The sequence below is a fragment of the Leuciscus leuciscus genome (assembly GCF_965113295.1).
Source record: "Leuciscus leuciscus genome assembly, chromosome: 5".
In the NCBI taxonomy this organism is placed as follows: domain Eukaryota; kingdom Metazoa; phylum Chordata; class Actinopteri; order Cypriniformes; family Leuciscidae; genus Leuciscus; species Leuciscus leuciscus.
In genome coordinates, this window is record NC_138729.1 from 31,753,999 (window position 1) to 31,767,520 (window position 13,522).

General features: G+C 38.1%; 1 protein-coding gene across 5 annotated transcripts; it reads left to right on the plus strand.

Moving 5' to 3' along the window:
- Positions 1-600: 600 nt before the first annotated feature.
- kank1b (KN motif and ankyrin repeat domains 1b) lies at positions 601-12,200 on the plus strand. Of its 5 annotated transcripts, none has more exons than XM_082169361.1 (12): positions 601-922; positions 2,626-2,718; positions 3,530-5,980; positions 6,099-6,185; positions 6,886-6,973; positions 7,158-7,289; positions 7,383-7,470; positions 8,184-8,403; positions 10,891-11,033; positions 11,117-11,317; positions 11,467-11,565; positions 11,667-12,200. In XM_082169361.1, exons 2-12 carry the CDS (start codon positions 2,682-2,684, stop codon positions 11,718-11,720), a joined length of 3,600 nt encoding a protein of 1,199 aa, XP_082025487.1. In that variant the 5' UTR covers positions 601-922; positions 2,626-2,681; the 3' UTR covers positions 11,721-12,200. The 5 variants fall into 5 exon arrangements, with proteins under 5 accessions (XP_082025487.1, XP_082025486.1, XP_082025490.1 ...); XM_082169360.1 differs by lacking the exon at positions 601-922 and adding an exon at positions 2,285-2,347; XM_082169362.1 differs by lacking the exon at positions 601-922 and adding an exon at positions 2,296-2,367.
- Positions 12,201-13,522: the final 1,322 nt, after the last annotated feature.

Sequence of the window (13,522 nt, forward strand, 5' to 3'; positions counted from 1 at the left end):
TAGAATATACAGTTTGTACAGTATAAAAATAATTTTGTCAATGGAAAGTCCCCATAAAACATGGAAGTGCTTGTGTGTGTGTGTGTGTGTGTGTGTGTGTGTGTGTGCGGTATATACCCATGCCCAGTAGCTTTTCTGTAGACTTTTGCAGAACATAAGTTACAAGTATATACAGACATGACTTTCTCAATTTCTAAACACCACACTTTGAAACATATTCACTTGAGTAAAAAGAAGGCATCTCCCTTATGCGCACATACTGTACAGGTCTATACTTTAGAAAACTACCAGCAGAGGTCGCTGTAATCTTGAAGATATGTTATCAGCGTTAACTGATAATGAACCTTTTCTGATTTCCAACTCCTTCATTTTTTTTTATATAGGATCTGTCATGACCAACAGATGTCGCTCTAATCTTGAAGACATCATTAACAGCCTTAACTGTTACTGAACATTTTCTGATTTCTAACTCCTTAATTTTTGTTGAGGATCTGCAACTGTATTGGGCTGAATTTGAATAATTTTGTTGATTAAAAACTGCTATTTAAAATCAAATAAATGGCTCGTAACCATGCATGTAGTTATTTTAGCCTATGTTTAGTATAATTGTTTTCAATATTTTATCCCCCACAATTATAAGTCAAGTGGGAACTAGCATACTACTCTTAGTTTTTCTTTATATGGCAGAAAAAAAAGAGTAAAAGTAGTAACGTTAGCATATATACTGCACACCTGCCGTAGTGCGTCATGGCGTAAGCAGCAACTCCTCCATGCGCATGCAGAACAGCATGGTAAAGTTACTCCAGGACTGGCTGTTTACGCTAAGCATTCATTACGGGAGCACTGTTTCAAGATAAACAAAAATGTTCAGATGTAAACGCAGAAGAAACGCAGTTCATCTCTGAAGTTGCGCTTCACTCTGGTATGTAAACAACAGACTCACCTGCACAGTGTGGATAAGGATATCTTATTGAAGTCATTCACTGCATTTGTTTTCACTTTGGACGGTCTAAGAATATTTTGCTGCAGACATGAGATGTAGCCTAATGCAAATAACAATAATGTTTCATAGAAGTGTTTTAAAACATTTTTAAAACAAGTTAAGGTAGAGTATTTATTAGTGCTACCAAAATACACTTTATTAGTTATTGCACACTTTTTTCAAGTTATGTTTACAAGAATGTTAAATGGCCTGTGCTATTTGTTGAGGATGTGGTACAGCTAGTCTCCAGGCAGTGTGTAATCCAGTAAGCCGAAGATATACTGGGCTGTACCAGGAGCAGATTATATCCATTAATGCACACATATATTTCCCTCTTAAAACGAAGTAAATCTTGAGAGTGCTATTTGCAGTAAACCTAACCAGATTGGTGTATCCTCTTTCATTGAATTCCAACAAAACATCCCTTGTTTGTATTTAAGGATCCAACATATGGAATAAATAGAACATTTTAGTTGTTCTGTTAGTGTGTAACAGTCAACAACATAGACTATGGAAACACAAAAAAACAAAAATAAGTTTGATTACTAAATATAATAAAATGTCCAAGTTTATTTTGTACTATAATAAAGGACATTTTGTGCTAATTATATGTATATTAGAAGCACAAATTATTAATCAGTTAGTAGTTATTTCAGGTCATATTTGTTATTCTGCAGTAAAAAACAAATAAAACGAAACATTTGTAACAAAAAAAAATATTTCTAAATTATTTATCTCCTTTTCTCTTTTTCATTAATCATTTTCTTGGTTATTATTCTCAGTTTTACTTTATGCCCTAAAGCCTTTGTTCATATCAGATATACGTGTGTGTTCATGGATCAGTGTGTGTCCGTTCGTGCGTGTTGTGTCAATGTGTCCACGTCCTCTCACTGCCGAGCAATTCAGCTGACACAATGCATGTCTCATGTTTCAGATATCTGTCTGCAGTGACAGTGTAAGCTTCTCCTGGTTTGCAGGGTTTCTCGCCCTCTTCCTTTCCTTAATCAGATGGAATTTTGACATTATGTGGCAGACACATATGGTTTTGCTTGTTGTTGTGTGTCACTAAGCTATATCCCCTGCTTGCAGTTGCAGAAACTGTAAAAACTATGCATTAAAGGGACAGTTTGTCTTATAAAAGGGAAAAAAACAAAATGTCATGAGTTACGCACCCTCATGTCATTCCATGTAACACAAAAGGATATATTTTAAATAATATAAAGTTTTTGATTCATTCAAACCAGTTCATTCAAAAGATTAAAATCCCTTTGTTGTTGTTTTTTTGCTTTTCAGCCTCTCTTTTATCTACATGAGACTGCTTACCTTTATCTTCAGTAGGGGGCAGTATATGAAAAGATAAATCATGTGAGGTTCATGATTGAAAGGTTTCCCTTACTTTTATCTGTTAACCACAAATATATATATCGCAAAATAAATCCAAATCCAAGTGGCATGAATTTAAAATTGATACATGGAATAAAATTAGCAATTTGAACACAACCCTAAATGTACCAGTTTATTGTCATTATTATAACAATTTAGATTATTAGCGGTGTCCTTGATGTAGTATAATACAGTTTCTCAGCTAAACATGTCTTAAGTGATATGTTTGATGTGCTCTTGTCTGTTTTTGCTTTTTCTAGTGTTTCCACTGCTGAGAAAGACATTTTAGTGGTGGTATCGTCTATAAAAAGCTGCCATGACTCAGAAAACACACTTCCACCTGAATCAACAAGGTAAGAATCAGCAACTCTGCAGTTTTCCTAAATTACATATAAATTATAATAAAATGGTTTTGACTTGCATGCTCCCAGTTTCTGAATGCAGGGGGATATCTTTATTTATATGTAGAAGTTTTTTCAGTGTAAAGGCATGGTTTGGGTTTTTTTACTTTTCAATAGAAATGTTTTTGAATGCTTGAGTTGATGGGAGAGAAAGGGAATAAAAAAGCAGTGGGAGGAGGGAAACAAAATAAGAGACTGAAGGCCTGGAAGCGGAGAGCAGAATGAGTAAGACAAGGGCAGAGAGGAGAAAGCGAACAAACTTTACTAGAACTTTTTTTCCTGTGTCTACAACATTTTATTTTTGGTGAAAATTCTAATCTGCAGGTAAGAAAGTTAAGCCTTATTTTGTTTTGAAAGACATTTGCTGCTGAGTTTTTTTTTGGTTTTTTTGTAAGGAATGCATATTTTTATGGAAATCAGATACATTTTGAAAGCTGAGAATGTCACCACTTGAAATGTGCCAGCAATATGAATATGAAGTATATGTATGTACTATTTTATTCAGAATTTTTAAATATTTTTCGTCTTTTTCTTTCCGTCTTAGTTTCATTCTGTGATTTTTAAATAGTGTTTTCAGGCATGTTAGTTATAAACAGTCCACAGTCATACATTTTCATGTTCTTGGCTTGGAAGTATATTTTTATCTTATTATTGAACAGTTTTACTCACAAAAAAGTAGACATTCACTTTATAAATATGAACTTTGAATATGAACTCTCCAATCTCTCCTACCAAAATAATTTGGTTTTCTTTGTTTAAACAGACTGGAGTGAGATCACGGCTGACACTTTTCAGAGTAGCCCATTCAGCATCGATACACCATACGGGTACCAGCTCGACTTAGACTTTGTTAAATACGTGGATGATATTGAGCGAAGTGACACCATTCGACGGCTGCATTTTAACAAGCGACCCGGAGCGGCAAACGCTGCCTCTGAGTCGCAACGCATCTTAAACCCCACACACTGGAATTCTTCAGAGTCTTTGTCCTCAGTGAGCAGTGATGAAGCCAAGAAAACGTCTCCGTCTTCATCTTCTTCCTCTTCTTCTGTCAACAGAAGAAGACCCCCACTTCCCCATTCCAAACCTAAATCCTCCTGTCCAAGAACTGAGGTCCCTCAAGACCTAGTCATCTCTCAGAGGTATGTAGATGGGACGTCTGCCCCACCCACACAACGTCCTACCCCAACCAAACCAAATCCTCTAGTGGAAAAAACTTTGATGGAAACATGCAAACGTTTGGAACACGAGAAAGGCTCGTTGCAGCAAGGACCTCCAGAACCACAGCCACGGCGTAGACTGGCCAGTTTTGGTGGTCTTGGCTCTAGTGGTACCCTATCTCCGTATACAAGCTGGAGTGCCCTAAATCAAGGTGCTAAGATGACAGTCCTAGACCAGCCCCGACAAAGTTCCTTGTTATTGGGGAACACCCTTAAAATCAGCCCCTCAAGCTCTGGCCGAGCATCTCCAGTGAGCGGTGTGAGCCCACTCCACCTGCAGATGGTCAGGGATCAGATGGCAGCTGCTTTGCGAAGGTTAAAGGACCTGGAGGAACAAGTAAAGGCCATTCCTGTCCTACAGGTGAAGATTTCTGTTTTGCAGGAAGAAAAGAGACAACTGACCGCCTTGGTCAAGAGGCAAGATGAAGATCAAAAATCAGGCTCTATCATTGACAAAGATTTTAGCAGCAAACCAGCGATAGAGGGTTGGGAGCACGGTGCCATTTCTGGTCTGACGGATTTTCAACAGCTTAGTGTTGAAATGCAACTGCTTGAAAGGAAGATCCAAGATGCACGTCTTGAATCCTCTGCCTTCAAGACGAGAGATCAAAAGTCTGTTGCAGTTGGAGATGACAGGTCCATTGATGAAGTTGATGTTATTCATCAACACAAATTAAACTTAAGTAAGGATGTTGCTGTTGGTGCAAAACCTGAGACTCAGTCAGTGGCTGTCAGTGTCACCGAGACCATGTTGGGGGTTTTATCCAACGAGGAAGCAGATACAGAGTTGCAACAGCAAACCATCCAACATTTAAGGGACCAGGTTCAGATACTGGAGGCTGAGCTTAAAGAAGCAATGCTCAAGGCAGAAATGGGCAAGCTAAGAAGTGAACTGCGGGAAGCAGAAGCGAGAAACCATGCTGACAAGAGTTCCTCCGCACAACCACAGGTGAACTGCGTCGCAACCCAGACCGGGTTGCGAACTCGCACTCTTGGGGTTGGAAACCACACCAACCTTGTGCATTCTGCTGTTGGGGGAGGACTAGAGCAGATTTCCATTGCTGTTGGAGTCTCCTGCAAACCGGAGGTGAGGGTTGTTTCATCTGGCCCAGATACACCTATGGAAGAGTGGGAAGTACGCCAAAGAGTGGCGCGAAAAGATCAATGTGTTGGAAGCAAACGTGCAGCAACACGAAATCAAGGTGTTGGGACAACAATGTCCATGTGTGACACTGCCACAATTACTTTGGAGACAATTGAGAAGAATAAGAACATTTCCCACCAAACGGTGGGCTGTGGTGACTGCACGGTCGACATGGATGTCATAGCGGTCAAATCGCTAATTTCCCAAGGAACTGTCACTGACCCAGTGCGAAGCGTTGACTTTAGTGTAATGGCAATCCCACAGACTTTGTCACAGCGTACCAGCACAGCCTTTTGCACCGTCTCGCGCAGCACCAGCACTTTGCAGGCCTGTATCTCTGAAGCCAGCACCAACACAAAGCACACACTCACCAGGGAAAGACATACCAACACAGCACACACGATCACTCGATCTCTGGCGGTTGGGGATGGGAAGGTTTGCGACCGAATGGCTGCTGTTCAGATGCACTCTGTTGGAACCACAACATGCTTAGGTAGAGAAACAAACACCCCTGCTGTCCCTAATGTGATAACACGAGATGTTGGTATCGGAATGGCAAATATCAATGAGAATATTCTCATTGGTCTCCATACACGAAACATTGCATGTGGTCCATCCCGTCTACCAGATCCGGTCAAGACACGTAGCATCGGCGTGGAAGTGGGGGACGGGAGGATACGCGACACGGAGGGCCAGATGTTTGTGCAGACTGAGCCTGGACTTGATCATTATATAGATCGCATGCAGAAATTACTTAAAGAACAACAGGACCTGTTAACCGACAGCCACCCTGGGTCAAAACATGGGGTCACTCTCCAGTCCCACGGTCACTTAGATGAACAAGTTAAAGGTAAGGATGTGTATATTTGTGTATCTACCTTTTAAAAGCATTTTTGGTCAAATTTAGATTTAGATGCTTTATGCGGTTTCAGCTAATTGCTTTCTTTCATTTTCTTTCCAATTTCCAGTCACTGCACAAAGCCAGTCATCAAATGAGACTACAATGGTTAAACAGAAGAATCAAATGGAATTGCAGATGTCCGCTGCTCTTCATGGTTTGTATTTACATGTGTCAAAGGTAACTCAAGTTAGCAAGCAAAAGTATTTCATCCTGGTCGAAATGACTCCACCCGACAAAGAAGTAAATGTAAGTTACAAAAATAAGCAGAAAATATGAGACTTTTTTTCAGAGCAATCTTTCTGCTGTGGAATTTGAACAGGAGGTGAAAATAGCTCTCTCTCTCTCTCTCTCTCTCTCTCTCTCTCTCTCTCTCTCTCTCTCTCTCTCTCTCCCTCCCCCCTCTCTCTCTCTCTCTCTCTCTCTCTGGTTTGTCTTTTGGCTGAATAAGCCCTACACTTAGAATATTTGGGCTGCTGTTGGTTTGTGGAATGCTCTAATGTCCTTTGGTATGTGGCAGACACAGACATGAATAACATCCACACTGGAAGCCTGCACTGTGCATGGTTTCTGAAAGGCAGGAGTGCTTGTCTATCAGAAGTCCTTATTAAAGAAAAAAAGCCTTTAGCAGGTGTTTTTGGTGTATAAAGAAGTGTGTGTGTGCTTAGGTGATGTCATTACAAACCAGAGCCAGGGAATGTTTTCTGGGGTTTTCAAGCTTCTTCATGTCAAGGACCCGCAAATATGATGGTTCCCTTCCACAGAGCTTCTTTTCTTAATATATATTAGTTCCAAAGAAGGGGAATGAACATCAACACTATGCAAATTTGTTTTTATCCTTTATCCATTTCCTTCAGGCTCACCCAGTGATGACCGCTGTCTTAGGTCTATCATGAAAAGGAAAAGCACCACAGATAGTACGAACCCTACTACTGCATCGCTAGGGTAAATAAAGGTTTTCATTATTTATTAAATTACTAATAAATTCAGCTCAGTGTCGCATTGTTTTGTTGAGCTAGAGCTCTTTTACCAGATTGGTTGTGTATTGCATGTCTTTTTGAATAATATACTTTGCTATATGCATTGTACATTTAATTGTACATCTCTCTCTCTGTCTTTCAATATACAGTACACAGAGAGGTATTGTGGACCTCTTGTCTGAGGGTGGCGATTCTGAAAATGAAGAGAAGAAAAAAAGAGAAAAGAGAGAGAAAGAGGGCAGCACCAAAGATAAAGTGAAGATTCCTAAAAGAAACGAAAGGTTAATTCTCATAATAACAAGTTTTGTTTTTTCAGTGCAAGATGAAACTGTTCAGCCAAAGTTATCATGGTACATTTGTTTTCTACTGTATAGGTATATATTTAGTGAGAAGATGCTTTCTGCCTGCCAAACTCTGGAGGTTCACCTTAATGGTAGCAAGGTCATATCCAACAGAGAACTGGTGAGTTACAGAACAATAACTGAGATCTGTCTTTTAATGTCAGTTCTTTTACCGTTTCCGTGTATTTTTCTATACTCTGCATTTAGTGGAGGCTTTCTAAGAAGTGTCTGTAACATTTACAGCATATTGTATGAATGTGTTTTGTATGTCCTTTATTATCAGAGATGGATTCCAATACTTTGAATCACTATTGTTTAATAGGCTTGTTTCTATGGCTTTTGCTTTGTAATTATTCATTTCACCTACATTGTTAGTGGCTTCTATTTTTTCCAGTCGCTTTGTCACACACAACAACAACATGTGGGAATGAATTCTCAAGGTTCAAAAATATATAACTCAACAACAGGAAAGCAAAAGAAGGGCAAACCAAACTTAGTTTATGATGTATTGTGGCGCTGCATTTCACAGTCGGAAAAAAACTCAGTTGTTGATGTTTTCTATGTTTACTCAGTCTTCTCCTCCTCCCATAATTACCCACTGGCATATAGATCAGATTGTTCGGTACTCTGTGGGATTTGGGAAGTTTAAAATTATAGCGTTGCTGTATTTTGTTTGTGTTAAAAGCCTGCTTGTGACGCCTGCATTCATTTATTTGGTGTCATTTTGTTCTTGGCATAGTATGTCTAGAAAGTGTCCATGTAGTTTACACGAATACTCTACTCAACTTTTTGATTTGTTTTTTTTTGCATTTTATCTGTTTGTCTTTGCAAAAGCGCTCCTGTCTAAGCACAGTGCAGCAGGAGTGGTTCTGTGTGTCCAGTCAGAAGAGGGCATGTTCACAGATGGTGGAGGACTTCCTCTTCGCTTGCCGCCATGTCTCGCCAGATGTGCTGTGCTATGTGGCCAACATGGCTGACCAAAATGGCAACACAGCCCTTCACTACAGTGTGTCTCACTCTAATTTCAGCGTAGTAAAGATTCTACTTGCTGCAGGTACCCTGAAACCTATCCACCTTATCAGAGACTTCTGATTCATTAGCCGCTATAGTTAAATAACTTGAAGAATAACAAAGTGCACTAAAACTATTTGTGCTACAAACCAGTGAGTTTATAACCATGACAATACATTAAAATGATATGGTAAGAATGATGAGTTTGCAATATAAAGCAGCATAACAAGCTGTTTTGTACAGCTACAAATAACTGGAAGCAGATGACACCGGAAGTCAGACACATTCAATTTACAAATGGCTTTGCTGCTGTTACATAAAAAAAAAGGTGGGTTAACACATAATCGTTGATTATTCCAATGTGAAGTAGCACACCAGATTAAACTTCTCTGTTTGTTACTTTTCTATACCTTAATTTAATATGCTTGCAGGATCTGCATTGAATATTTCACAACCAAACATTACTCTATCGATCAAAAGTTTGTGGTCAGTATTATTATTATTATTTTAATTAATTAAATTAATCAAAAGTGACAGTAAAGAGAGCTTTCCATTACAGTAATAAATTAGTTTTTAACATATATTAAAATAGAACTCAGTTATTGGTTACACTTTATTTTAAGGTGTCTTTGTTACACTGTAATTATACTAAGTAATATTAAAGGCACAATATGTAATTTTCGTCTCTAGAGGTCGCTTAATCTTGGGAATTGTCATCTTGACTCTTCACCTCCACAGCCGATGGAAAGCAATCCAACAGACTCGGGCAGAAATCATGTTCATTGATGCTAATGTATTCAATTTAAACGAGACCGCTGGAGCGAATGCAAATGAAAGACATCTGCGATACATACCGGTCGAGTCCAGCGGAGCTGTTTTACATGGCTAAATAGATGAGTGTGTTGAAATTATGTTATAATGTTAAGGCCAATTTATTCTGCGTCGAGTGTACGCCGTAGTGTACGTCGTAGGCTACGCACGTAGGCGACGCCGTCGTGAGCATTTATACTTCTGCGGATGTCTGTGTTGCTCTGCAGTTACACCGCCGAAACGCTAGTTGTCGCGGGTGGGTTTTAATGTTCCACTGTGTTTACATTCCTCGCGGCTGTTTTGAGTTTAGGTTTCTACGAGCAATGGCGACTGAAGGAGTCATACAGATGGCTGTATTTCCGCACTTCTTCAAGCAATCTCTCGGTCACTTGGTCTATTTCCATGGCTCTTCACTGATCTTCGGAATTTAAAAATGGCGGGCGGGCGGTGCAGAGTGTAGAAGATCATTCCGGAAATGCGTAGGAGGAAACGCGATGCTATCCAGCCGACCAATCACAGATCTTGCGGTCCGCGTCGCCGCGACGCGTAGTTACATTTTTGAGGAGGTGCGCGTCAGGGTACGGCGAAGGGTACGACGTATGGTACACGTCAATGCGTATGCTACGCCGTACCTTCTACGCGCACCCGACGCAGAAGTATAAATTGGCCTTTACTTTTTGCGTTAGCTTGGTGGTGGGTATAACAGACTTGTTGCACTGTAGTAATCTAGTAAGATATTAGAATGTAAAATAAATAAAAACTGGATGACTTCTGTTGCTAAATGACATGCAATTCATTTTAGAGAATGGAGAAAGCTCTTTCTGATTATGCTATGTTAGCCACTTGATAAAATAGTGTCTCTGAGGTAAAAACATGGTACTCGTGAGTCGAGGAAAATCAAGAAAACAACCTATTGATACAGTAAGACTAACCGTGTTCAGCTATATAACAATGATTCGTTTTCTGTTCATAAATGTATCCAAACAGTTGCTCACCTGTCTAATAAAACGCATAACATAAAGCGTCTTTGGTGTTTCCATGGTTTCTACGGAAATCAAGGGTAGCGCGGATATGACATCATTGACAGGCGACGCATGGACACGGTCTGTGTCCTGGTTAAAATAGCTGATTTCTCTGGATTTAAACTGTTGGAAACCTTTGGGATAATGTAAGTACACAAGTTAACAAAATATATAACATTATTCTAGTGATTTTTGGATATTTGAGTCTAAAAACGTACATATTGTTACATATTGTGCCTGTAAGTAACTACATGTATTTTGTTTAGGGTTATTTGCATGTAATTTGTAATAGTTATTACTATAGTAACTACATGTCACAATGTAACAATGACACTTTAACATAAGGTGTTACCCAGTTATTTTAAATTGTAATAATATTTCAGAATATTACTGTTCATACTGTATGTTTGAACAAATAAATGTTTTCTTGGTGAGAATAAGAGAATGTTAGGTAAAAAAACATTTAAACATTGTACTGACCCTTTGAATGGTTGTGGTTTGTTTAATATAAATGTTTATCCAAGATTTCAGAGACTAGACTCAGAAAGAGTGTTAAATGCATCTGTTTCTTGAGCACAGTTTAAATAAATTGTAAAGAGACACTCGATTGTTAAAAAAGGTTAAAATGATGGATCCTTTAATGTTTTGTGGACAAACTAGATGGATAATTAATTTGGTCTTGATTCCTTCTCATGCAGGAGTGTGTAATATTGATCATCAGAATAAGGCTGGCTATACTCCCATAATGCTTGCCTCCCTGGCTGCCGTGGAAGCAAAAGAAGACATGATGGTGGTGCAAGAACTCTTCAGCAGAGGCGATGTTAATGCCAAGGCCAGCCAGGTATCTGTCTCAGTTTATAATGAGTATTTAAACTAAGAGAACTGTTTCTCCCTTTTGTGTTTACTGGACTATTTTCTTCACAGGCTGGTCAGACCGCTCTCATGCTAGCAGTCAGTCATGGGCGTATAGATATGGTCCGGGCTCTACTGGCTGCGGGGGCAGAGGTCAACATCCAGGATGATGAGGGGTCAACCGCTCTGATGTGTGCTGGTGAACACGGCCATGCTGACATTGTCAAACTCTTACTGGCCCAGCCAGGCTGTGATGCCACACTGACTGACAATGTGAGTAACCACATGGCTATCTGACAGAAAAGATTTAATGTGTATTATTCTTCCCATTTATGATTTAAATGTGTGTTCTTGTTTAAATGTGTCTATGACATTTGTGTCTGTGTTTTTATTTGGTATGTTTTGTGTCTGTGTGCTGGTAGGATGAGAGCACTGCTCTGTCTATAGCTCTGGAGGCCGGACACAAAGACATTGCTATGCTCCTCTATGCCCATGTCAACTACTCAAAGGGCCAACCTAGGGTATGACTCTTTCTTATCTATGCCTGTACTCTCTCATAGCATTTCATTTTGTTACCAATTACTCAAATTAGCAGCACAACTGTTTTCATGCTCATCCACAGGGATCCCCTCGAAGCAAGACTCCACCCGCTTCACGCATAAGCTTTTCTGATTAATATGACATTTTCCCATGCGCTCTTCATCTATTCATACATCCCCTCTGAACAACCTGTTCAATCATATGACTGAGATGAATATTACACATTGTCTCTTCAAACAAATGTAATTTTAAAGAGAGCAGTAGTTCTAAAAATGCAGTGCACTAACTGTTGGCAGTTATCTTTCTCAAATATAAAAATGTTATGCAATTTACTAATAAAAACCTATAGTTTAAATTCAACTGTTATACTTAGGAAACTGCATGTCAGAACAGTTTTATGTCTTCATTTTAGGTAATATATAAATTGTATGTATTTTATGATTCTGTATACAATTGATTTTACTTTTAAAAGCTTGATTTAATTTCTTGTAATATATATTCCACTTGTTCTATGTATTTCAAAATCTAAAATCTAGATTTTAGCAACTCTTTATAAAAATGAATTAAATGTAAATATCATGTTCATATATACGTAAATAAATATGTGCTTACATCACCACCTTGTGTTTATTTAAAAAATTGCATTACTTGCCTATCTTGTAGTATTTTAGATCTGAACAGTTATGCCATCTAATGACGAAAAGCTGAACTGCAGGTGAAAATGTTGCATCTCTGAGGAACAAATTTGCCAAAAATATTATTATTGTTATTATTATTCATAATACAGTTGGAATAACCTATGGGTAAAAACAAAACAAAAAACAACAACAACAGTGTTTTGCAATCATTCGTGAATAATTTTTTTTTTATTTTTTTTATTTTTTTATTTTTTTTAAATGAATCGGACAAACTGGTTAAGGACCTGAATCGTTTCGCGATTCAGTCTAAATCATTCGGACAGCTCAATCACGGACTCAATTAGACGGTTAACAGGACACTTTAACAATAACAGAGAACAATAAGAGCGCTGGATGAAGTGGATTTACCTACAATTATAAAAAAAAAAAACCTGCAATCTATTGTTTGGCATTGATGAAGAAGGTCTTTATCAAGTTCAACACCTGCATATGCGGTGAACGACAGCAGGTACCATAATATTACCATGTAAACATCTATTTGTTACAGTCTGGTATTAAACATTAGGGGAGAGAGGGGAGTGTTATAACAAGGGGTCATAGCGTGTTATAGCAGCGGCTCCACAGGGACTCAGGGGCTCAAATATAAAGAGAAAAAAGGGATATTATGCTATAGGCTATATAGTATACCGGTCAAAGTATTGGTACCGGTCAAAGTAAAGATAATACAGAACTGTAATATTGTGATGTATTAGGCTACTATTTAAAATTATGTTTTTCTTTCTTTTTACCTTTGATACTTTTTTCAGGATTCTTTGCTGTATAAAAACTTTAAAAAGAACAGCGTTTATTTAAAATATAAATATTTTGTATCAATATACCGTTCAAAAGTCTGGGGTAATTTTCTTTTTCTTTTTGAAAGAAATTAATAGGCTAATTATATTCAGCAAGGATGTGCTAAATTCATAAAAAGTGATTGTAAAGACCTAATATTAATATTAAGCAGCATAACTGTTTACAACATTGATAATAAATCAGCATATTAGAATGATTTTTGAAGGATCATGTGACACTGAAAACTGGAGTAATGGCTGATGAAAATTCAGCTTTGCATCACAGAAATAAATTATATTGTAAAGTAGCCTATATTAAAAAAGAAAACCATTATTTTACATTGTAATCTTTTTTTTCTTCTGCATGCTATTTTTGAGCAAATAAATGCAGGCTTGATGAGCATAAGATACTTCTTTAAAAACTTTTTTTTTTAAATAGTAATGTCTCCAGATTTTTTGACCGGTACTGT